This window comes from Bombus vosnesenskii, unplaced genomic scaffold (assembly GCF_011952255.1).
Source record: "Bombus vosnesenskii isolate JDL3184/JDL3185 unplaced genomic scaffold, Bvos_JDL3184-5_v1.1 scf7180000013288, whole genome shotgun sequence".
Classification (NCBI taxonomy): Eukaryota; Metazoa; Arthropoda; class Insecta; order Hymenoptera; family Apidae; genus Bombus; species Bombus vosnesenskii.
Genome location: NW_022882941.1, coordinates 448,862 through 475,710, shown reverse-complemented (window position 1 = coordinate 475,710; position 26,849 = coordinate 448,862). Strand labels below are relative to the sequence as shown.

General features: G+C 32.9%; 1 protein-coding gene across 1 annotated transcript in view; it reads left to right on the top strand.

The window, feature by feature from the left end:
* Positions 1 to 26,348, top strand: part of LOC117232420 — a 139,842-nt gene extending 113,494 nt beyond the window's left edge. The window contains exons 4-5 of the mRNA XM_033491775.1: positions 7,521 to 7,714; positions 24,767 to 26,348. Coding sequence (XP_033347666.1) covers positions 7,521 to 7,714; positions 24,767 to 25,636 — 1,064 coding nt within the window. The 3' untranslated portion in view covers positions 25,637 to 26,348. The remainder of the gene's footprint in view (positions 1 to 7,520; positions 7,715 to 24,766) is intronic.
* The last annotated feature ends 501 nt before the right edge of the window (positions 26,349 to 26,849 follow it).

The window sequence follows — 26,849 nt, the reverse complement described above, 5'->3', positions numbered from 1 at the left end:
TTACGTGACAGCTACGTTCGGCGACCAATTGTCACCTCGAACCCAATCTCGCTATCACAAATCTTGAACAAATTCGAAGATGGTATCCCACTGGGGGTAGCCATCCACATGTTATATTACTATATCACTAAGCTATAATATTTTACCAAATGTCCTACTGGACAAATTGTAAAATGTAAATAAATAAATTAAAAAAAAAATCTTGAACAATTACAGCTATGATAAAATCTAGGCTAGAGTACTAGAGGATGTTCCCAAAATTTCCAAGGAAAGGCTTCGGCTTTCCTTTCATCTCCGACATATATTTATCGATAGTTTGGATAGTTGGATGTACAGGAAAAAAGATATTCCAGAATGTTGATCTTTACGACATATTTAAAAATCATCAAGATTGAAAAAGACATATGTTTTCTATAGTTTCGCTCACCCTTCTTTTGTTTTTTCATCCAGATACAATTGCGTACATTTGGATACGCGCATACAGATATTGTTCATCTTTGCATGAATTCGTATTTTTTAAGTATTTGTCCGTAATATCAGCAATATGAAATAATAAAATTACTTAGATACTTAGATGACTGACCGCTTGGCTTCTCTTTTATTTTTTTCATTTCTTTTATCTTTCTTAATAATCTATGGTCATATACATCGAATCAAAAATATATCTTTAGTACTACATGATAATTATCATTAATTATATCATTTTCTCATACATCACGCTTCTTGATACACAGAAACCTTATGATAATACACTTAATGAAATTTTGTTTAAATTTAGTGAAATTTGATATTGTTTAAATCTTCATTAAACAGTCAGATATAAACATTGTAGAAAGTTACCTTTACTATTTTTTCCGCAATTACGAACAATTTCAATTTTCTCAAAATTTCTTTCACGTAATCCAATAAACTAATATTCCTATCTTCTAAAAAAAAAAAAAAAGAAAAAAAGAAAACTGAAGCCATTTGGTTCAATTTTAAAAAAGTTATTCTCAAAGGGTGTTTGAATACTTTCGTGAGCTACTATATCTCTTTCTACTATCACTAGTATGTCGGAGATGAAAGAACACCGGAGCCTTTGGAATTTTGGATAATCCCGTAACATTGTAATCTAGAGTCTACTATAGCTGTAATTAAACAATTGTAGTTATTCAATCCGATTGTAATTGTTCGCGAGTTGTGATAATGAGCTTGGGCTCGAGGCGACAGCCAGTCGCCGAACGTAGCCGCGGTCACGGGATGAACGCTTTGTCTAACAAAGGCATGGAGTAATTCTATAACTCTCCTTAAAAGAAATATATGTGGCGACACGCGACAGTAAACATTCCAACGGTTTCTGTCCCGTGGCTCGCCACACGCAGACCCTATTCTTCGAGCAAGATGATTGCCAGATGTCGATGCGTCTCCGGAGTACATGTTCAGTTAGCCTGAGGGCCCGTCATAAATCTTAGAATTTAGTTGACTAAAGTCCTTCAAACAAACAGTCTTTGTCCCAGCTACGGGAAGATAGGAGAGACCTATTTTTCAACGAACGGCGTCTCCCACTAGCAACCTTCCCTCGAGGGCGGCTAGCATCTTTTTCTAACCACCAATTAGCAGCGCCGCCAAATTCCCTCACCTTCTGAACGAAGGGTATCCTCGACGAATCCGATGATCTCGTGTCCTCAGACACACCCCATCATAGTTTTCCTCTGCAGCATCATCGCGACGGAGAGTCATTCTCTCGTGAGGTCGTACTAGCGAGTTACTTAGAGTCTGTACGCTCGGTGGATATTCCACGTTTTCGCAAAGAGTCCGACTTAGATTTTTGTGAGCACGTACATCTATCATCCCGTTGACCGCGGATTCGTTATTGAACCTAAGACCAACATCACTAGTCTCGCGAGTGCCCAACCGCCGATTGTCGAGTCGGTAGCATCCATACTCGTATCAACAGACCGTACCTTCGTTATAACACGACGATGGCCGATTCCAATGAAGATTCATCAAACGCCCACAACCTTACTCCTGATCCTTTTCCGACAAGTATATCTAATTTTGGAAGATTTTCCCTTCTATTTGTCATGCATGAGTTTTAGAAATAAGTTTGCAAGTGAGATTCGACATTTTTAAGACTTTACCGAGTTTTCTGACTCATTAATAATTTTCTTAATAATGTTTAGAGAAGTTTTCAAGCTTATGAAGAAAAGTTTTGGAATGGTGGATGATCTTGTGTATACATTCTATTCGAATATGCTTGGAAAATTTTTACGTAACTATGATCACAAAAATATTCAGACACTTGTAGAAACTTTTTATGCACAGGGTATAAAGAGGATCGTAACGCGATTCTACACCTTTGAAAGATATTCCACTCCTCTTAACCCATAGGATATCTTTGTCGTAAATGTAGTAGGTGTGTTCGTGCGTGCGTGCGTGCCTGATGAATTGCGAGTGAAATGATCGCGAAACGTGCGTCTGGAACGAGTAATAAAGAGTGTAACTGGAAATATCAAATACTACGTTTATTACTGCAATCCATCTACACAGAGCGAGCGAAAGGACATGGCGGAATATGGAGCGGTCGGTAAAAGGTAGAAATTAACGTATTTCAGAAAAATAATTACAACATAATAAATGTATGGAAAAATACGTGCATAAACGTGTGCTAATAAGAAAACAAATAGTAGTAATATAGAAGAAGGGAGAAATAATAAGAAGAAAAAAGTAAATAAAAAGGATAGAAAAGGAAGAGAAAATAAATAAATAAATACTGCTGCCGGAAAAGGCAAAGGAAAGCTAAAATAAGGCACACCTAATCCGAAAATAGAAAACATAGAAAGCATAGTGACCATTAAGGAATAAGAGGGTGTAGTCGTCACAGAAGTAGCCGTGGATGGTATAAATAAACCTGAAACACTCCTCTAAGGAGGAAATATAGCAGAAAGCTGGGGAAAATTTGAAAGAGATTTTGACTTATTCAGGATAGTGAGAGAGAGGCGAACAAAAGCCATAACGACACAGGCAGCAACATTGCTCTACCTAATAGAGTGTGAGCAAATGGAAGTATTTGAAATCTTTAACCTAGAAGGGGGCGACAAAGAAGAACCTGAGAAAACAAAAGCTTTCTAGGACTACGTTGAGTTGCAAAGGAACCAGGCGTATGAGAGATTTCTCTTTAATAGCGAAGAAAGAGAAAAAGGACAGTCACTGCAACATTATGTGACTCAACCAAAGAAAATAGAGATAACTATAATTATGGCATGCTAATAAACTCGATGATAAGAGACAATATAATTTATCACGCGGCAGACAGTATTAAAATATCAGGGTCTAAAACTGGGAATCTTAATTAAGTACATTGAAATGTAAAAAAAAAGGAGGTAACTCGCAGAAGATATACGCAACACAAAAAAATCACTACACAAAAGAGAGATGTAATAAAAGAAGAAAAGAGGAAGAAATCAGTTACGGAAGAGGCAGATTTAGGGAGCAACGAATAAGCAGCAGATTAGAGACACGAGTTCGTGACAGAACAGGTGCAATGGGATACATGGCCGCGGCAGTGTCCAGTATACGAGGAAGAAAGTGGAAAATGTGGAAAATACAATCATCCGGCGCAGGCATACAGAACAAGCGTGACAGCAGTAAAGATAAACAATAGAATATAAACAATAGGATAAACGATAGAAGTCAGGCGGGCAGTGACAGCGGAAGTAACTTTACCATAAGCAGTTTAAACATAAATAATGTAAAATAGAAGACTGATTAGAAGAAATACAAACAAAAGACAGGCAGATTACATTTACGATAGATACCAAAGAAATAAGTACACATTAGAATTTACAGTAACAAAAGAGAAAGTAGAACACTTGTTAGGATTAGAAACATACAAACAGCTAGGTATACTAAATGCAGTGCATAACATAAAGAAAAGAAACAGTGATATAGAGCCATTTATTTTAAAAAAAACACGTTTTCGTAGATATAGGAGCATTTCAACGGACTTATGACATAGTTTTAACACAAGGGAGGGAGCGTTAATCTCAAAACTACCAGCAAAGGTATCAAAAGTTACAACAGATGAACTTTGACAGCATTTAGAAGAGCTAGAAAATGAGAAAGTACTACGCGCATACGACAATGGAAGTAGCAAGGTAAGCAATTTAATTATTAGGGAAAAATCAGATGGAAGTCTGAAAATTTGACAAGAGATTTTAAGAATCTAAATGAAGAAATACACCGTCCATATTATGATATAATCACAACAGAAGCAGTAGATGAAAAGTTAACTAGGAAAAACTATTGTGCTATACCTGGTATCAAAAATGACAAATTAAGTTATCAGAAAAGAGCCAAAAAGTCAAATGTGTGCTTTTTCAACGCCAATGGGTTGCTACAGATTCAATAGACTTCTATTTTACTTTCTATTTCAAGAAAAAAATGAAGAAACACATTTGGTCCCATACTTGATATCGTAATATATTTTGATGATGTACTGATGGTAGACACAGCTGTAAAAGAACATGACAAAAGTTTGCAACAGGCAATTGAAGCAGCGCAAAGGAGTAATATAAAATTCGATAAAACAAAAGTCCAATATAGAAAAGATGTAGTAGCTTATGTAGGTTATATATCTTCAAAGAAGAGTATAACCATCGCTAAGGATAAAATACAGGCGACAAAAGCGCCTAAGATCGCAGATAATAAAAAAGAATTGCAAAGTATATTAGTCGCAGTTAATTATCTAAGACAGTGCATCAGACAGAGTTTAATATTATAAAAGAGGAAATAAGTAAATGTCCCCTATTGCAAACATCTAATGACGAGAAACAAATTACAATACTGAGAGATGCATCATTCGCAGGATTAGAGTGTTGCTTGTTACATTCGCATCTAAAAGTCTGACAGAGATAGAGAAAAACTAAGTACAGATAGAGAAGAAGCTACTTTACATACTCTTTGCAACTAGAAAATTCCATTATGATGTCTACGCCCGGAAAGTAAGAATTCACACAGATCCTAATATACATAAACCGTTAGTTACAGTGTTTAAGAAATGGATTGCAAAAATATATTCGACTAGGTCACAACGACTTAGACTTAAACTTACAAACTACAACTTATATGTTAATAGCTGATACATTGTCAAGAGGCGATTCACCTCACGAGAAACAAGATGAGATAGACTTGACTCATAGTGTACGTAGCATTTACAAACACATGGCGGGAATTGGAAGACAAATAGAATAAAACAAAGCATTAATAATGACAAAATGATTTAATATTGAATGGAGCCAAAATAGTCATATCAGGTAATTTAAGAGAAGAGGTGTTAACCAGATTACATGGAGATCATTTAGGAATAAGCGAAATGAAAATAAGAATCAATAATGGTTCTTGTTAGGGAAGTGATACATTTACACTGTACATGAGAGTGTGTGTGTAAGGGTTAGAGGGCGTCAAGGTCTTAGTGGAGACAAAAGACTGTTGCCAGATGTTAGAAGAATCTAGGATAGTCGGTTGGCGACCAGCGTGCGTGCAAGACGTTCTTCAGAGAGTAATATAGATGTATAACTGTTGTGTGGGAAATATAGTAAATAATTTGTATTCCCAAATCCTCGAATTTCCTCAACAGTTCTTATTTAAAATAAACTGGCCGGGTATAAATAAAGATATTGAAAATGCTGGGGCGAAATGTGACGCATGTAGAAATATGCAAATGAGAAAACCAAGAAACATTAATTCTTCACTCTCTTCTTCAGTTATCGTGTAAGAAGATAGTCATAGATATTTTACGCTGGAGAGGGAAAAATTACCTAGCTGTAGCAGATACTTCGCTAAGTGAATTGACATTGAGCGATTAAAGTCTAAAACTATGAATAGTGTAATGAATATATTAAAACCTATATTTGCGATACATAGAATACCAGAAGATTTAATTGCGGACGACATGCCATTCTCGTCATGTGAAATGCAGAATTTTGTGCAAGAATAGAATTACAATTGTCAGCATGTAGAAACACGCCAATCAAAGAATTAGCCTATAATCTAGCGCAAATGTTAATGAGTCGATGTTAATGATACGAAACATCTGACACCAGGAATGCTTGTTGATATTGATAAAAGACTACAAGAGCGAAGCAAAATTGTAGAACAATATTATAATAAGAACGCAAACAAGTGTCATTTTTAAGTTTTACTTTTATACGAGAGGAAAATTTGGGAAAAATTGTAAAAATGTGGCAGACTCCAACGTCTTACATGATGGAAGACAAGATAAATAGTCAAGTAAGACAACACACAAAGACTGCTTTACAATCGATGAGTAAAAGGACTAGTGTTTAGAGATAGTATAAGGCGTGTGTGTGTGTGCGTGATAAGCATCTTCTAGTTGCAAGTGATAGTGGAGTGTGATTGCGAATATCGAAATATATATTTATCTATCCATTTCATTTAAAGGAAGAACGATCAAAAGAATGTAATAAAACAATAATTACGTTCGGAAAAAGTTTCGCGGGAATACAGTTTTCAGCGTTTAAGTTTTTTTGGTAATCAAGGATTAATAATGTAACATTTAAATCCATGTTGAAGATGAAATCGATCCCGTGTTCCTAGGGAAAGACAGCCCTTAATTATTGCCCTTGTCATGTATATTTACTAACGAGCTTACATAGAACGTAACTTTGGGGAGAAACTTGACTGAAGAGAGAAATGCGAGTTCGGGATTGTTTAAATAGCGAAAAAAAAGAAAGAAAATGTCAAAGAGAAAACAAAGAAGAAAAGAGGATATCCGACTATTAACCTGCATCGATAGATGCTACTTTTCTTGCATCTGACTACAGAATGTAAACACATTGTGAATAAAGCGAAGAAATCCAGTTTAAGAATTATTAAAACTAACATTTTTTCGAGGAATTTGACCTTGAATTTCCATGTCAAGTTGTTTTTGCATAGACTTTCTAAATAAATCTCCACCGGACTAAATGTTTAGAATCACACTACTTTCTTTACACCCTCTACATATTACACAAAATGTTTTATTAGCATTACGTATATTGAGATATGATTATCGTGATTATATTAGTAAAATTCGAAATGAACCTAAAAATGGATAACGTACAAAATATTTATTCGAAGCATATGTTTCGCAAAGATTAACAATGTATTTGAACAGTCAGTTGTATTAGTTATACTAGTAAACCACAATATGTTGCGAAGTCGAAGTATACTCATTCTCCACTAATCGTAAATTCGCTAATCGTGTGTTTGCAATAAACGTTGTCTTGTAGTTTCTGTATACATCTTCAGATTGGTTTGAAATTTTACTATTATAGTGACGATGGCAGTGTCTCGTCAGAATGCTAACGAAATTTCAAAAAGTTTCATAATATATTCATGCAAATTTTCTGTGATAAATGTTCGAATACTTTCGTAACGCGTTGTATAATACATTTATAACTTGAATACATTCTGTTTAAATAGACAATATATAAAAACAATGATAAACGTAAAAGTAATACTATATAATGTTGCAACAGGCATTCCGGAACCAAACGCTATTATAGTCAGAGCTGAAGAGGTTTTGATTGTTGTTTTGGTCCTCCTCCTTTGGGCCGCGGCGATTGCGTTATTTTTCAATCGATGGGGCAAGATTAGAATGTTGGAGCCGTATCAACCGAAATTTCAACAACACAGACAAAGTTGTACTACGATTGATCAAAATCAACTCCAGGTAATCCACATATTTTACTTGTAGACTATAAGGGAAGGGTATTATAAGTTGCAGCTTTTTGTTTTTTATATGACAGCAACATCAAAATTCATTATCTTATTAACCAATTACATATTACCAACATGTAGTTTTATTCAAATTTTGTTGCAACGTACTTGCGACTCTTGGAAATTATCTACGTGAAAAGTATTTTATTTGAAATAAAATAAAAAGCAGTAATTATTATGAACAGTTTCAACCAATTTATTATTTCTATCTTAGAAATGTCATAGAAGAAGCAATTTTGTTTTGTGTAAAATTTCAATAAAACACCTTTAAATAATTCCTTATTTGAGATAATTAAATCATTTAAATAAAGTAATAAATAACTTGACATAAGAGATTGTCGTGGCGTTTCCTCGTATTTTATTTGAACGAACTAACTTCTACTTGATCACAATAAATCCTTATACGTAGAATCTCCTTACACGAGTCGTACACAGTAGCATAATGTTACATTTCACGAAAATGTCCTTTATATTTCGATAGTTTTGCAACATTTCTATTTTCCCACTTTCTATTTGTACTTCTTCAAATTGTTTAAATATTAAATAACTTGTGTGAGTCGTTGTAATGAAATCTATATTTGCAACGCTGTCCGAAATATTCATATATAAAAGGATCAGAAAATATTTAGAAAAGTATTTAATTAAAAATTGATTCAAGTACATAATTAAAAATAGATAATTATTTCATTCGATAGCCAAGTGATGAAATAATCTAGGGAAAATTACTTCATTTCAAATAAACTAACGCACAATCATTTGAAAATAAGATAATATATCTATTATTCAAATAATCATTGTTCAAATATATTATTTGAATAATACCCAAATTTTATTTTAACTCTCTGGAAAAATACTGATTTCATCCGGGTTTGAGTACTTTTTATTTGAAAAGATGTAACAAATAAAAGGATCAAATTTGTTTGTCAAATATTTCATTTTTTCAAATAGTAGAAGAAGATGAAGGATAACAAATGTTTCTCCTGTTTAATAAATATATTAATGTAAACTTTGGTCAGTAGAATCATTAAGATCGCGTCAGAAATGACTAGGATCAGTAAGAGTCGTATAAACACTCATTGCACTGCATAAATCGTTTTAAAAAGCGCCAAATATCGTAAAGCTGTTACAAACCATTTACGAGTCATGGAAACAATCATAATAGCTTTAACATAAAACTAAAATTACTTAAAAAATTGTTATCAGTCAATCTATTGCATCCATCTTCTCTATTCGAAAATCGCAGAAGCGAATACGATTGGTTAAATCCTTTGACCGAACTCTTACGCACGACTTTACAGTTCCCCTTAAAAGGAATATTACAGTTACCCATTGTAACAGCATCAACAAAAAATAAATTAATTGTAGAAATATAGAATATAGGTACTATATCATATCTAAACTAAGTCCTCAATCTACTATATATATGTAGTTTGTTTTCATTGGAAGTAATTAATCAAGCATAAAGAATGGCATAAGATAAAAATGTTGCACGTATTGCGTGTAGAAGTTGCCGTACATGTTTCAGAAATTAAAGAACATCAATTTATTTAATTATACACAATGAGACTTTATTCCGAAGATACTGCTCGGATAACTTAGCATAGTGATATAATTGCTTCAAAATTGATTCAAAAACATTACAAGATCTTTTTTTCTATCCATTTATTATTCCAATGACGACTCTTTTATCGTTGATATTGTCTTATGTACACTTGCATTCACAAGTGTTATGGCACTTATAGAAAACAAGGTACACTCAAAAAGTCATTAGAAATTCATTAGAGCCTCTGTAATTATTATCTTATTTAAAACATTATAATATAAAAAATATATAGCATATTTTGTATTACAATAAAAATCGCATTTCATCAATTATAAATAATACAATTAAATTTTTTTCGTATCTGCCCCTGTCTTCTTCTTTTCCTCTGTCTATCGCTGATATTGTTGGATCTCTCACTGTACTTGTCCGTCTAACTCATCTAAAACTTCCTCAGTGATATGTAAATCAAAGGACTGTAAAAATTTTAGGCTTTCATGGCTCGGATTGTCACATCTAACACTAACATGTATCAATACGACCTACGGCCTTCGATAGACATAACTGCAATTTCAGCGAAACGTCGAGAATTTTTTCCTCTTGAACACGGCTCATTTCCGGATGTCTAAATGTTCAACGCGTCAATGTTAACCACATTTTCTTAATAACAACACTAATTCCTAATAACAACACTACGCTTCATGGCGTTAAGTGCAAACGATTGTAAACATTAATACACGTGCAATTGTTAATCCATTAGTTTCCTATAACAGTACTCTGAACCGTTATTTTGTATGATTATATAATTTTGACCTATTCATCGGTTCCTTGAGAATCTGGGTCATTTATCATGTTTATTATAGAGTCAGAATTGTCCAATAAACGTCAATAGAATAAGAATTTGAATAAGCGTAAGAAAGCAACCGCTTCCCGTGGCAAAGTGATTTTTGAAGAAACAAAATGTTTTGCTGAAGGAGTATGTCAAAGTTCAGAGTGCTCTGCTTTTGAAGTGCGTTTGGAGCACTTTAGACTTTAGACCAAGCAAGCAAATGCTTCTCCCTATTTCAGTAAAATTTAGCAAAATGAAGGTATGAACAAGCATTCTTTCGCCATTTGACGATTGCTTGTCGAATCTAAAATCGAATGTTCGAATGCTTTAAGAACATTTAAAGTATACTCTAAAAAGCTTCTAACGTTGGAAGGAGTAAGCGAATGATTGCAAACTTTGGTTGCCATGCAAATTTTATTTTCTCTAAAGAAGAAAGAGAAAGAATATCATTTAATGCTTGAAGAAGATATTACATTGTATTTGCTCACTTTTTTTTGTCTACGTTATCTAAATCATTCACATTCTTAACAATTTTTTAGTCCATAAAATTTCTTATTTTAATAATTCTACAAAATTTAGCATAGATCGCCATGGATCGCCGATGATCACGGTGGCAGTCAACGTGTAACATAAAGAAAAGATTAACTTTCTGCGTAAATATAATTTAATTCGCTTTATTCTTACTCTATCACTAGACTAGGGGCTTTTATGCATTTTTATATTTTTACGAATATAGCTAACGAAATGGAATCTGAATAAAAATTGGTTTCATCTACTAAATATCGCAATAAATACTTTTTTTGAAATATTTTATGTATTTTCACAGACTGTGTACATTGCGTTGATCTTTACGTCTTCGAATTTCTCATAAATGCGTAAAAATCCACTTATCATTAGCCTCTTTGATTGGTCGCTACAAAATGAAACATTCGATGTCCATAATAACAATGTACCAGCTATGTCGGATTAGGATTAAACGATGAATCCTTTATGAAGCCCTTGTGTGCGTGTTACCATATTGGCATTTATGATTAATCAATTAACTTGATACAGTTCATACAGTTTCAATTATATCCGAGATTACGATCTCTTATTCGCTATAGGCAGAAGTAAAGCCAAATCAATCAGTTATATTAAATTATGCAAGCGATTTGGTGATTAGTTGTGCCTAATTGGTGAGATATTTATATTTGTTATATATTTATTAAATATTTATATTATTTCAATATTTATTAAATATCAATTTAAAGCTTGAGTGATTGGTGTTTTGTAAATGGGCAAGTAACTAGTAGAAATCATAGCCAGCTACGTATCCAGATTCATATTTATTCAAGCAAGAGATCAGAAATCACATCGAAACACAGGTCAAGTCACAACGTCATTACTTAAACCTCTTTAAATACAATAGGACTTTTTATTACGCAGGAGATACGCTTCGCGTTATATGAATTCCGTGTCATCGAGACTGACGATGAAGAAATTAAAACAAATTCTTTTTCGAAGAAATACAATTAATTCTGTGTATCATACATAATTTAATGCATAACTATGATTTCCGGATTACTTGAGGAACTCGTACATTTACATGTTACGAATGAGGCAAGCTTGCAACATAGCATCGGACGTGCGAATTTGTGGAATTGGTAATTCTTGGGAAAAGGGACGACCTCGTCGGTTTCAATGGCCTTGGATTATGTTATCAAAGTGAACAATTTTTTTGTACACATATGTAAACTCTCTAAGAGTTCAAATGCGGATAAACAAGGGAACTTTCTCTGTTTTACGGACAGTACGACCTCTTTTGTTTCACGGACAGAGCGGCTTTCTTTGTTTTACGGAGAGCCATTTTGAGAGACACGCATTTCCCGGAGGGACAGAGATCAACATCAGAGATAGACAAGATCACAGAAGAAAGAGTAATTATTTAAAACATTGAAGATTGACGGGGAAAGATCGGTAGCTCAGGACGTTGAAAATCGATTCTCGATTTTCAGCTAGACATTGCACAGTACTTGCTATTTATTGTTTACTGTTATTAATTGGTTGTTGTTTATTTAATTATTACTGTTATTAATTGTTGTTTACTCCTGTATTTCATTTAAGTATTTTCACAATAAACTCGATTTTCAGAATCGATCCCTGAATTATCCTAGAATTGCACCGTTATACATATGTACGTATAACCGCCGCTCGCTCTTACATGTTTCTTTTCCAAATTACTTGAAATATGCGTATAAATATATATATATGTATATATGAATTTAGGGGTCGGCTACAAACAAGAACAGAACTATCACCTAATACAGTGATTCTAATGGGAAACTTTTAGTAGAAATGAAAAAGCATATGGTGCATGGTATGCATACAAAATTAACTCGTTTAATTTTGGATATTATCTATACTTTATACTCGTATCTCATTAATTAATTAGCTTCCTCGCTATATTTTCCATAAAATGTAATATAAAATATATGCCGATAAAAAAAAGTAAGTCAAAATCTTCGCTCAAATTCAACGAAAATAGGAATTGATATGTTCTCGGTCTTTGGATCTGGCAATGGTATATTTTATCGTATAGATTGTTCTTTAGATTTGTCGTCTTTTTTTTTACGTGTTTCATTTTCAATAGATGCATGCTTCCGGAATATTTTTGTTACTACTATCGTCGATACAACTACCAAAAGGTGCAAGCGAGAAGTATTACGCAGTAACATAGGGGTGGTGGAAATCACCTCATTCCATTTTATGCTAGAAAAGGCAGGATCATTTTAGACAATCTCGAAAGAATTGAGACATCATATAGCTACATTGAGGTATCATAGGCTACAATGATATAGCTGGGCAAAGAGCGATTCCTCGTGAAAAATAAATCGGGAATATTGCAGAGTAAAATTTTTGCACATGTTGCTCTGTTTTCTAAAGAAATCATTTTGCCCTGTACGCGTACAGCGGCTCGCGAAAGTATAGGAACACTTGGCACAAAATTTTTCATGAATATATGATGTGCAATGTACGGAACTTTTTAAAATTTCCTTAGTACTATAATGAAATACGGCTATCCTGACTATAATATTAAAATTTGAGGCCATTCAGTAAATGTATGTGGAAGTGATAAGACGTTTATTGCGAACATACACTCAGTGAAAAATTAATATACAGCATGAATAATAGTCTTAAACATAGAATTAGTGCTAACGACCGTCTCACTACAAATTGTGGCTTATTAATACAGTAAATAATCGGTTATTCGTATAATATTCAATAAATAATATTTTGTAACTTCTATTATATTTTAATGTCTATTTCAAATTTTACTAATCGCAATTATAGTTGTGTTTCGCTGCAGTGTTAATAAGATTCCAAAATGTTTTGCAATATATACAGGGCGGTTGATAACTGGTGGTACAAGCGGAAAGGGGGTGATTCTACGCGAAAAAAGAAGTGGAAAATATAGAATAAAAATTTTTCGTTTGAGGCTCTGTTTTCGAGAAAATCGACTTTGAATTTTCGCTCGGTACGTTATAACAGATCTCACTGTAGATCGTTGTCTCGATGGAAAAATTAAAAAAAAAATTTTTTTAAAGTTTTTATTCTATATTTTCGACTTCTTTTTTCGCGTAGAATCACCTCCTTTCCGCTTGTACCACCAGTTACCTACCATCCTATATATATAAATAAAATAATAATGTATATTGTTAATTAATATAATACATTTATTTAACTATAAAAGTTACAAAATATTTAGTAGAAGTATATATTTTAGAAAGAGAATAAAAATACTTAAACAGAAAGTTCAGTAGGTCCATCTTCAACACTTGTATGCTTAAAGTGTTGAAGATTCATACTATATTTTAATTTTTTACTTTTTATATATATATCTTCAGATTTTTGTTAATATAGTTATTGCAATTACATTCGTTATGGTGCTAGTGAGGTTTCAAAATGTTTTATGTAACACGTACAATACATGCACATAAATGTTTCCTACGAAATATATGCGAATACTTTTGCAAGTTCCTGTATATCATTTGCAAGTTTCAATTAGACGACCCTTGTTTCTGATTGTGCCTGTACTTAGAAACATAGCCAATTATTACTTCTTGCCGTTATTACTGTCATACGTCCTGTTGATCTATACCATTAGGCTCTTCTCATAAATAAAAGCATAAGATTATTACATTTTAATATTAATTTTAATAATATAAGAAATATGGATCATGATGCATGCACAGTTGCGTTGTTCCAACTAAATTGTTAAATTGTACTAAGTCGTCGCAGCTTATTATTTGCATTTTCTAATTTTTCCAAGAGGGAAACGATATTCCTCGATATTCCTGTCAACTCTAAAATACGCCCTTGATTTATTACAATCCTGTAAACAGAAGTCCTTCAAGTTGAAACTTAAAGTCAACACACGTATATCGTGTTAGGTTTTCAAAGACATTTTTCTCAAAAGCTTTACTCAACTTCTTCGACTTATGTTTTCCTGAAAAATCACTTCTTCCCGGTAGTATCACGATTGCGGAGACACCTTATATAAGAAGGTCAGTTCCTCGCAGCCTCTGCAATCTCCAATCAGGTGTACGTGGCAGTGGTAGCTTTATCCAATATAACCTCAGATAGAAAAGACTAGTGGGCTATTCCTGAAATTGGCGGCTCCAAGAAACTGGATTCTACAGATTTCGTCAATGACACACGTCGAAGTAACGGAAACCTACGATCGCACCATCGCATTTTCTTTCTTCAGTCTACGCTTTGTTTTTGGTATGTGTTTTCGATCATATGATCGATAACCGCTCTCGAGTATTCGAAAGCTTCAATTAAACAAAGTAAATAATATGTGAATATTACCAATGTGTATAAATTAATGGCGAATTAAATATTAAAAAACAGCAGTTGTACCTCTCTGTTGGAGATCTCTATTTTACGTATATGGGAATTGCAAATACGATTGTGCATAATGTTATTGAATTATGTTGTATTATATTATATTATATTATATTATATTATATTATATTATATTATATTATATTATATTATATTATATTATATTATATTATATTATATTATATTATATTATATTATATTATATTATATTATATTATATTATATTATATTATATTATATTATATTATATTATATTATATATATATATATATTATATTATATTATATTATATTATATTATATTATATTATATTATATTATATTATATTATATTATATTATATTATATTATATTATATTATATTATATTATATTTATATTATATTGTATATTATATTATATTATATTATATATATTATATTTATATATTATATTATATTATATTATATTATATTATGTTATATTATATTATATTATGACTATATTATATTGAGTATATACAATGATTAATATATCCGTGTTCTTAATACACAGCTACACGTGTATTAACATATTCGTATTTCATTTCGAGTGATTATTAACGTATGACAAAATTCCCGAATATTTGAGAAAGTATAATAATTTGCAAAACACAACGGTTCACCATAATATTCGAACACTTACTATAGAATTCCTTTATCAATACATTACGTGCATTATACGAAACTTTCTGATATTTCATTAACACTGTAACGAGACACGATGATCGTTATTATAATAATAAAATTTGAAACCAATCAGAAAATGTATATTGGAGTTACAAGACTGACATTTGTAAACAGTCACTCACAATAAAATGTTAATACACGGCATGAATATTAGTTTTAAATATTCAATTGATACCAAAGGTCCTCTCACTACTACACATTGTGGCTTATTAATGTAGTGAATAATTGAATGTCCAAATACTTTGGTCATCTTTGCAATAAATATTTTGCAAATTCTATATTTATTTTCAGATTCGTTTCAAATTTTACCGATATAGTGACGATAGTCGTGTACTGTTACAGTGCTAATGAAATTTCAAAATGTTTTGTATAGTATATATTGTTTTGGTAAGCCACTGTATGATGCAAATGTTGAATTTGAAACACAAATGGTTAAACCAGAATTACGCTTTGATTTGGATCTGTATAAGTGGCGAAAGGCAAAATAGATATCCAGCAATTTCAGAACTTGCTAAAAAGTATCTAACTATACTAGCAACCTAAGTTATGATAAAAAAGGAATCATTTACGCCTGTTGTCAGAAGGTGTAAATACACTAGTCTTCTTCGTAGCAAAACAGATTACTTGATTAGTCTTTTTTTAACCGAAATGATATATTTTTTACTATTATCTACAACCTTATATACATCATATAAATATTCGTTTCTTATATATTGCGACTTGCGTAAATGTATTTAAATATACGGGTATTTCGTTGTGCAGTAATAATCACACGAAATACATAAAATATAAATATGTTAGGAATTACTCGGATTAAAACATGGATTTATTGATTATGGGTGTATTCTTAATACACGATCAAAACCATAGCTTCAATTTTCTATGTTTCCTATAGAGCTACTAATTTATACATCTAAAGTAGTGTCTATTGATAATGTCACGGTGGCCGTGGGAATGCAGCGAAAGGATAATTATATCTCACATACCTTAGCCATCAAAACAGTAACTAAGCAGTAACGGAATCCCTATGTGACCGGCATCCAGCGATAACCCCTCCACAGGAACCAAACCCTTGATATAAAAATACCTCCCAAGTCAGTACTCGACATTCTATTCTGTTCTGTTATAACATTCTGTATCGTTACTCTGTCAGTTTCTAATAAATTTTGTAATAACGATCATAATGGAAATACGAATCTCTCACCTTATGTGCGAAACGTGAAATTACTCCGAATCGACGTGACAATAACATAGTAATAATATATTTTTCTCCTTTGTACGTATATTCCTACGTACATTTAAACTACTATAATCTACTATTTTTAAATATGACTTATGACTTGTAAATACTATACTAAGAATCAAATATCAAATAATAAATATCGTGCTAACATTAATATCCAAAGTCTGCTATAGTTGTGTAACCAGTTAACACAAATATTCTATTTTTTTGTCAGTCGGCTTTTCCTGACGGTGGGCTTGCGTCAAAGCCGGCTTGCAGTAATCGCGTCAACGTTATCGTGCGTAATAGTCCTTTTAAAACTAGCATGCTTCATGATTTCTACACGTTCATATTTTCAGAAGCATAACTAGACCAAACAAATGTTAAACACAGATCCTTTTAGCCTCTAAACATTGTAACATATCGTCAAAAACTGAGTTTAAAGTTTATGAAGTTTGCGTAGTTACAATTTAAAAGGTTTGAATATTTGTCGCTTTGCGAGTGATTTTCATCATTATCATGAATTTCTCTTCTTTATACGGATGACATATATGATTATTTAATTATATCCTTGTTTTAAATAGAGTTAGAACAGTCAAGAATATATATATATATATTTTACTTTCGATATTTTGCATATATATATTAGGTACACTTTGTATTCTTTATACATTTAGAATTCGTAGAAACATATCTATAATAGAGTGTGTACACCGTGTATAATCGCTGGAATAGTAGTACTTAGCAAAGAAATGTTTAAGACGTAAAGATTTCTTGCACCATCCACATTTAATTGTAGCTTCACCACCGTACATATTATATCTTGGTTCTGTTTTGACAGGATAATAATAGCGGTATAAATAATATAACAATAATATAAAATGACATGGTACAAGAAGGAAATCCTACAGGATTTTCAATGCACCTGATCTTTTGTTTACGTATCCACTTTCATATCACGAGTACTCGATGGAATCTTGGAACCTAGTATGAAAACTGTTTATGAACAAGGGATTGTAATTCTCGTAGCGCACGATGAACCAGACCGGAAAATTATGGGACATTTTCGTATAACTTTCAAACCATGCAAGATATTGAAATAAAATTTCATTTAAAAAGTGTTGAAAAATAATCCGAATTAAATTGAATACGATGTAAATAGTATATTTTATGTTTGACAATCCTTTTTTTAATTTATTGGATTGAACAGCTTTAAATAAATTTGAAAACCTCCTTATTTCACATTGTATCTATTCTTTTTAGTTAATTTAAACGCGTTCAAACAAATAAAAAATATTGGATAGTACTACAAATTGTGGCAGTTTTCAATCGAAATGTATTGCCTAATTGAAGAATAAGACTAAAATTGTAAATAAAATATATATTATAATATATTAGTTTATTCTATATATATATTATGCATATACATAATAGAATAATAATAATAATATATAATAGTAATACATGATAATATAATGTTGTAGTATCGTGGACGAGGGGCCTGGGGTGTCGTGCGAATTATAAACAAGCGGTTGCTGAGCATGTGCATGATGGGGCTTAAACAAAGGATATGAGGCTAAGACAAAAGACAAAGGGTTGCTAAGGGACATAAACGAATTGACGGCAGTATGAGTTGAGAAGCTAGAGAGTGCGGATTGCGTTGTCGAGATAGTGTTGTTAGCGTTGTTGAGAGAGAGTTGAATCTGTGTTGACGAGAGTTGTTAATTAATTATAATACGTTGTTACGATTAGTTCATGCTAAATAACCATTGTTTTCTGTTTAATCCATTTATTATTAATAAGCTAATTTTTATATTTACGATACTACAATATATAATCATCTGAAGAAATATACATATTATATGGGGCTGATGAATCGTGAAATTCCATCATTTTATTCATGTATGAGTTCTATAGCTTCAGCATCTAGTATTTTATGATTCTTTGTTGGAATACAACAATATTAATCGATGAGGTGATTGATCGAACGGATTCTTTCCTTCGTTGCTCAGCGATATCCCCACTAGCGTGCGTTCGTTAGATGTACCGCGGCGGCTGGCGCGTGCATGCTCTTCCGAGAATTCGGCGGAAGAAGCGTAAGAATATGGATGGAACATCGGGCACGTCGGTGTCGCACTTTGACGGCGTAGCGCTTTGTATCACGAAGCTACTGGAAGGTTCCGTGGCACGTGCCGCCACACAGATATCTACACAGATCACACTCATTACTGCATAGAGAGTAGAGTTCAAAACCTTTTCAAGGGCCATGGGTCACTAAGTTAGTCAGTCTGAGAGTAACTAGCCAACTGTCAACTTTCCACAACGCTCACTCATATTTCCTGCAATTTTTGTTTAATAAATATCACATAATATTGTTTCAACACAAACATTGTGTCTTCCACAGATTATTAATCTTAATTTCGAGATTAAATTCTAACATTTTTGTTATATGATTTTATTCTTAATGCTGGCATATATGGATCAGAAGCTAAGAATGGTGCATAAAATGTATCTTTATTAGCAGCGATCCTTGAAACTTTTCTGCGGTTCTTATTCCTACAGTTCTTGAAATCTTTATGTTTCGCTGCTTGCGCCTCTTCTGAAAATTAGCCGATAGAAAGTAAAGCATGTTGTATTATATCTGTCCCATGTATAAGAATGAGGATAACTGAATTAGGATCACTGAAATCTAATTCGAACCATTTCTCACTACGCTTAAAGAGCAACGACTCTGTATACTGAGATTGAACCCACCACTGCTTCAACTTGCAAGCAAAGTTTTCCAAACTTGTTCTTAACAATTCAAAACTTTCAAATAAAATATCCATCTTTCTTTTTTTCACGTATTTTGTTCCACTTTTCGCAATATCGAAGAATCTTACATTTTTACTGTCAAGTATAGTTTACTTCACCGTATTCTTGCAATGACCACTTCAAAAATCGAGAAGCAGAACGGTTCCATTGCGAACCCAGTATTGGGAAAATAAATTTCTCGCAGCCACGTTTTCAGTATTTTTAGTACAATTTTTTAAGGTAATTGGTAATTTTATACAGAATTTTATACAGAAGTTTATACAAAATTTTATACAGAAATTTACTACACGCACTGGAAAAACTACGAATGATAACTCGGATAGTAAAATGTAGGGCAGTTCTTGAGTTTAAATAAGCATTTTTTTTTTTTGTTGAATACCATTTTTTTAGAAAACTCACGCAAATTTAGAAAATATCATAATAAATAACTAAATAAATTTTAATACCGCACAAGTTTATAAGCATTACGAACCTTCTTACAAAAAAATGTTGACAAAAAAAAATTTTTTTTATGTTAGAAATGTGAACGTAATGAAGATTTGTATATAGACAATTCTCACGAGAAATGTCAACAAGATTAATAATGAATTAAAGAAAATGTACAAATAAGCTGAGTTTATCGATGTATTGATTGATGGATTTGTGCCGTCTTAGAATTTCATCATTTCCCACAATTTAAAGACACTTTAATCTTTAAACAAAACAGCTTGAAGATACAATAGAGCTTGCCATATCCGAATCTTCATTCTCAGTTATCTAAACGAATGGTAAAAAATGTTTTCTTTTGTTACAAGTACTCCTGTTTAGACGATATATTACTGATAATGTAAATAGTTTTGTCTATAGAAATTAGAGAAAAATAATATTTTAAGAGCCGTTTCAATAAAGCGGCGAGTGAAAGGCGAATCAGACGAATGCATTGATAAAATTTCAAGTTGGCTGTAAGGTGACGGATACCAACTGTAACCCTGAGGGTATCAGAGTATTATTATATATTATAATATAATATTATTATATATATAGGAAATAATAATTAGTGTACTAGTAGGTTTGATAACGGCAGGTTTATTTCAATATCGTTCACGCCAACACAAAATCAAGCACGATGCTCCGTCAGTCTATATACACGCAGCCATCATTCGTCACTAACTCCCCTCATCACAACGACTCTCTTTCACGCCAACCACACTCTTTGACAACGCTGACAACACTCCGATCACGCTGGAAACACTAAAGCCCGACAACGCCGGCAACACTAAAGCTCCTCAACTCACTAACGGCTACCTTTTATACCCTGGCTCCGGCATATCATGGTCAAATAGGCCTTACTAATTAGTCAGGGTTTTCTCCCGATACTACATATATTATTAGTAGACTGTAGATTTTTATGCATTTATGAAAAAAGTCTGCACCTAGTATGCGAGAATATATAAAATATTCAATGTGTAATACTCCTTACAATATTTGATAAGTGAGACAAATGTCTTTTAATTATATTAATAAAAACATAAATTTGTATAAATATTCACAATCTAATTATTATTTAGCGAAAACAGAAAATCAGAATGACGATGTACCTGTTCACGATGAAAATTTATATAGTTTACTAGCCAAAAAATATGAACTCCTCAGATATTAAAACAAGCTGACAATTTTCTTGATCTGAAAGTACCAGGAAAGCGATTGTTCTATTATCCGAAAGTCTCATTATTCAAAAATTGTTTTCTTTCTACTGATTCGGATGTGGGAGGTTTTACTCTATTTTATATAAATAATTCACAGTGAACACAATTCACAACTAAAAATACAGTTTCTTTTCTCAAAGTAATATTATTTTAAATACTGAACAAAGTTTTTTACGGGCTATCTTTAACTCGGACTTGATGTATCCGAGTTGCGATAGAGCAAGAACATCCGTCCTTTTTTTCAATCGATATGGTGGAATGTAAATTATTGATATCTAGTTTCAACGGAAGGTTCGTTCGACACGTCCGAAGAAATTTCCATATTATATGCCCTATTCGTGCTCCGTGAAGCTTGTATGGTATATTACTCCTATGGGCAAGTAGCATCAACTGAGTTACGTAGCATACATCCTCTTCTCAGTTGAATAGTACGTTCAAATGATATCGTAGCGTAGATGATGCTTCAGATTTGTCAGCGCTGGTTTTTCACTTTTTGCAGCAGGAATATCTTATGAGATGCCCCAGATACTAACAATTCGTATGAAAGCATATTATGCTTTCTTAAGATACTCTATGTTATACTTGTGTAATAAGGTACGCTATAATTTTGGTTAAAGTAGAATCTCCAGTATCCGATTTAATAGGGAAACATGATCGTTGAGGGAATTTCTGGACAGTAGGATTTCTCGTATAATTAATATTCTATGTATCATATAAGGACAATTACAAAGAATACTGTAATATAATACAAATGTACTTTTTGTTTTAATTATTTAGGGATTTTATATCTTTTTTATTGCTAAATTAAATACATCTGCAGCTGGGGTATAGTGTTCGGATTGCAAAATGTTCGGCTGGAATGACACTTTGTAGGGGTTTTGAGGTGGCTGAAGCCGAAAACGAAGGTCGTTTTTCACGAAAATAAGACATACAAAATTTCGATCAATCTATTGACGTGTGACCTCCTCGTGGGTTCTTACGTTATCTTTTTTAAAATTTCGTTCTCCTAACTTACGGTATGGCTCACTTTGAATGCATTTGAATCGTGAGTATTGGATTAGTTTTGGGGTATTTTTTATCTTCCGTGGCCGCACAAAAAGTTGAAAACGGTAAGCGAAAAAATTGGCATTTGGCGCATTGACATTGTCTGTGCCACTACGTGCTTTAACCGCATACCGCTTACCTCTCTGTACGATCACGTTCCTACGCAGATTTCTACAATTAAGATCTTTGTCGAGCAAATGTTCGTTTATTTCCGCGAAAAAAATAACTCTTATTTTTAATCTAAGATATACCCGGAATACTATACTTTATCCAAATTTGTTGGCACATTGAGCTGCGTTGAACTGTATTCTGTTTGACATCAAACCGCCTAAGTCATCTTTCTAATGTCATAAACGCTTCATATATAAGATACATAAATAAGAAGGCATCGTTACTTTCACTCTAATCTTTCTTTCAGCATGAGAACTTAAAATATCGATAACGATATTCATTAAAGTTTCAAAACTTTATGTCACGTAATATGAATATAATATCACACGTAGATAATATTATCCCTTTATTGCTGATTTATGGAAACCACTACTATACATCAGAACCTGGATATTTATCTTACAATTTCATTAAAGTTTTTCTACTTCTCGAAACACCTGAATAATTTTCAATTAAATGTTTCTGTGTTTTAATGTTATTAATCGTACATCTTCAAACGTTGCAAGTTTTTCCATTTTTGCAAACACTTTCACACTTCTTTCTTAGCTTTTCAAGTGTCTTTTATTTTTTTCGATATTTACAAGGTCATTCAAAGTAAACTAGAATGGAAAATAAATTGATTTTAGATGCTAAAATAAGCTGACCTGTGCAATTATAAGGTTCTTATAGGGATGGAATACTCTCTCAACACCAATTTATTTATAATGAAATGAAAATCAATTAAAATTAAGAACAATTCTTTCAAGAAGGACCGAACATCTCATCCTGTACAGTCCACATACGTACAACGTATCTACACTATAGATAGGCGATATTTATTTCTTGGCGGTCCGCTAGATTTCTAGACTGTCCATTAACTTCAAAGTTACATTATGAAAAAGGTAAAAATTGAATTGAACTCAAACTAAAATTTGATAGTGAACAACTGCAGTAAAAAAATGAGTTACTTTTGAGTTCGTTTAATCAAAACTCGAATAAACACTTGGAAAGCTGCAATTTTATTTACACAAAACATGCAAAATATTCAAAGATAAAAAGATATGCAAAAATAAAAAATCCATAAAACGCACAATCATTAAACGTTAATGTCATTGGTTAATAGAACGAGAAACATGAACCGTGAAATGGTATTCTTGAAGACAGTAACGATTACATATTATTGTGCAAGAATAATGTCTGTAGACAATATACGACTTTTCAATAAAGTTGTACATGACCTACGATCGTACACTACTTTTGCTTGATTATGCTCATAGAATATACCGACAAAATCTTGCTACAAAATCTTGTTATACGCTCTATACATATTGGTAGTTGGTAATTATTTTCAGCAGCACGCACCACACCAAGTTTGATGATCTTGAAATATGTTATCAAGGTCATCATTCTGAACAACTTATCCCTATACTTATAATCTAACCTAAACTTGATTCATTGATGAGAGAGATATCCATTTTTAATATTGCATAAATAAAAACAGAAAAGTAATGGGTTATGCGTAGCGTGAAATAATTTTCGATGAATTTATTGATATATAGAATAGGACACTTTATTTTCATCATCAAAGTAATGCGTACGAAGCATATACACGATCCACCATACGCAACCTAGTGATTACCACGCACGGTCTCGGTTTTTGAATTATATACAGAAATATGTTTGTTGGTATATATAAGCAATAATAAATTGTAGTAATCGAATTTATGATAAAATCGAGTGAAATAAAAATGAAATGACGCTAGCTAGATATTAAACTAACCCAACCTATAACCCTATAACCCAAATATAAATCTATATTTTTTTATTTATATTAGAGATGATTAGCATCAATGAGTTAAGTTTAGGTTGCGCTATATAAAAATGGGACCATAGCGTAGTGGAGAGTAAATTTAATCGAAGCTTTCTGTGAATATCTCGGAAACTGAAGTTGAACGGTGGTAACATGTACAGGGAAATGTTTTCCAGAATGATGACCTTGACAACATATTTCAAGGTTTCCCAAAATCTCAGCAAACGCAGAATACACAAATACGTTCGATCGAGCAAAATTTCTCTGCTCCGATCGTTAATTAAAGCGATTCGTAAATCATTGGTTCGTTTGTTCGCAGAATCGGCGCACGTTCTCGAAATGTAACATACCCTGCGGGGACTATCCGGCGGGACACGAATTAAATTACGCTTCGGGTCAAGTACGACCGAGACAAAACAGTGTGTTCATTGGATCTAATACGTCGTTGCTGCCTGGCGCTCAAGGTATGCCACGTCGAACGAAAAGCGCGCTCGATCTTCAATTCTTGATGTTTTCGGAGAACAACTCGTACAGTGAACAGGATACGTTAAAAAACTTGAAGTCAGCCAACGAGTCCACGAAATTGTTGCAACGCGAACGAAAGACCAGTATATGTCAGTTAGACAGAATCGAAACGTCCAAGCCTGTCTTTCGAGACAGAGGAATGAGTGTCTGTCAATTCGATGCTTCCTCGAAATTGTGGCAACGAGATCGTGGAATGAGTGTTTGCCACTTCGACAGGATGGAGGTACTTGCCAGACCGTTGCAAAGAGACCGTGGCGGAAGAATCTGGCAGTTCGACAGAATGGACGTGTTGGCCAACCCGCTGCAGAGAGATCGCACAGGCAGCGCCTACCATTTTGACAGAATGGACGTCTTGGCTAGGCCAAATTGTTCTTTTGGCAAATCCTTGTCGAGGGAGAGGCGCGTCAGCATGTGTAACTTTCTGGAGAAAGACGAAGAAGCAGCGAAAGGTAGTCAAATGGTACGGCGTTTAAGTAGCAACAACATTGAGAAAATCGTGAAGGAGGAGGCGTCCGTCGAAGAAGCGGAGTGTGAAACGGCGATGCAGCACATATTTCCCAAATGCACACCCAAAGGAAATAAAAATGCTTCCTATCAATTGGACCAACCGTCTTGCAGCAAAACTCCTGACGTTGTGTTCGGATACAAGGCTACTTGCGTGTAGTGTGAGATGGTTAAACGTATGACTTATCAAGGGAGAATATGTATGCTATACTTGAAATTTATGGAGTTAGTCATCGTTTCAATTTCAAGGTATCGAAGGGTACTTGAATGCATATGACATATATTCAATCACAATATGGTAATAAATAGAAATTCTTATATAAAATCGTATCTAAGTGTGACAGTTATACCGACTGTATAATGTTCCAGAAATGAGATTAAAAAATACTCCTTCCTTTTAAACGTACGACTCATAAAGTTCCGAAAGAACCAAACTCCGTGTATATAATGATTGAAAGGCGTCTGATTCCGAGAATAATTCTACGACAAAAAATATATTTTGTTAATGTTATACTTGGCTCTTTCGGTCATGTTATTCTGTGTGAAGGAATCGTCTGAATAAATTTACACCGTGTAACAAACTAATCACAACAGAATTTGAAAGTGTACACGTTGTCAACGCCACGAGAATTTTAGAAATGAATAATTTCACATACTTTTCGGGCTGAAAACAACGATTTTCGACATTCAAACACCGAAAGAGTTGAAGCAAACAGTTGTAATAATCTAAGAAAGTAGTAAAAGAAATTTATAAAGGAAGATGCGAACTATTTTTTCAGGAATTGTAATTTTTTAGACGACTGTTGAAAAGATATAAATTTATTAACACGTATTACAATTTTGGTCTTATTATGATATTAGAATTTACCAAGCATTCTGGCAAAAACGGTGTTGAAGAGAACACGAAACAGGGACAATTATCTCCGTTACAAGGTTTGTGCCACCTTGTGATGGGATATAACGTTCGATATATACTTCGAATCCTAAGTTACATCCACTACCCAACGTCCACTTCATAGGTTTTCAATACTACAATACATATTTAATCATTCATTCATTCTACTTGCCAAATATGTATTCACCAAGGTCTTCGCAAACTGATTTCGAATCTCAGAAAAAACACTTGCAATCAATAGAATTATGAGAGTCAAGAAAGCAGTTCCACTTTACTGAATTTCTATAATAATGCGAGGAAGATTTTACAGAATTGTAGACGATAAACAGGATTCCTATAAGTTTTATTTTAATGTTTTACCGTGTGAATATTTCATTTTGCTTTCATTTCTAAGGTTTTCTAATGTTTGAAGAAGTTTTCCAACATAAAATTAAAACATAAAATTGTGTATACTAACAAAAATCTTGTTATATTTTCT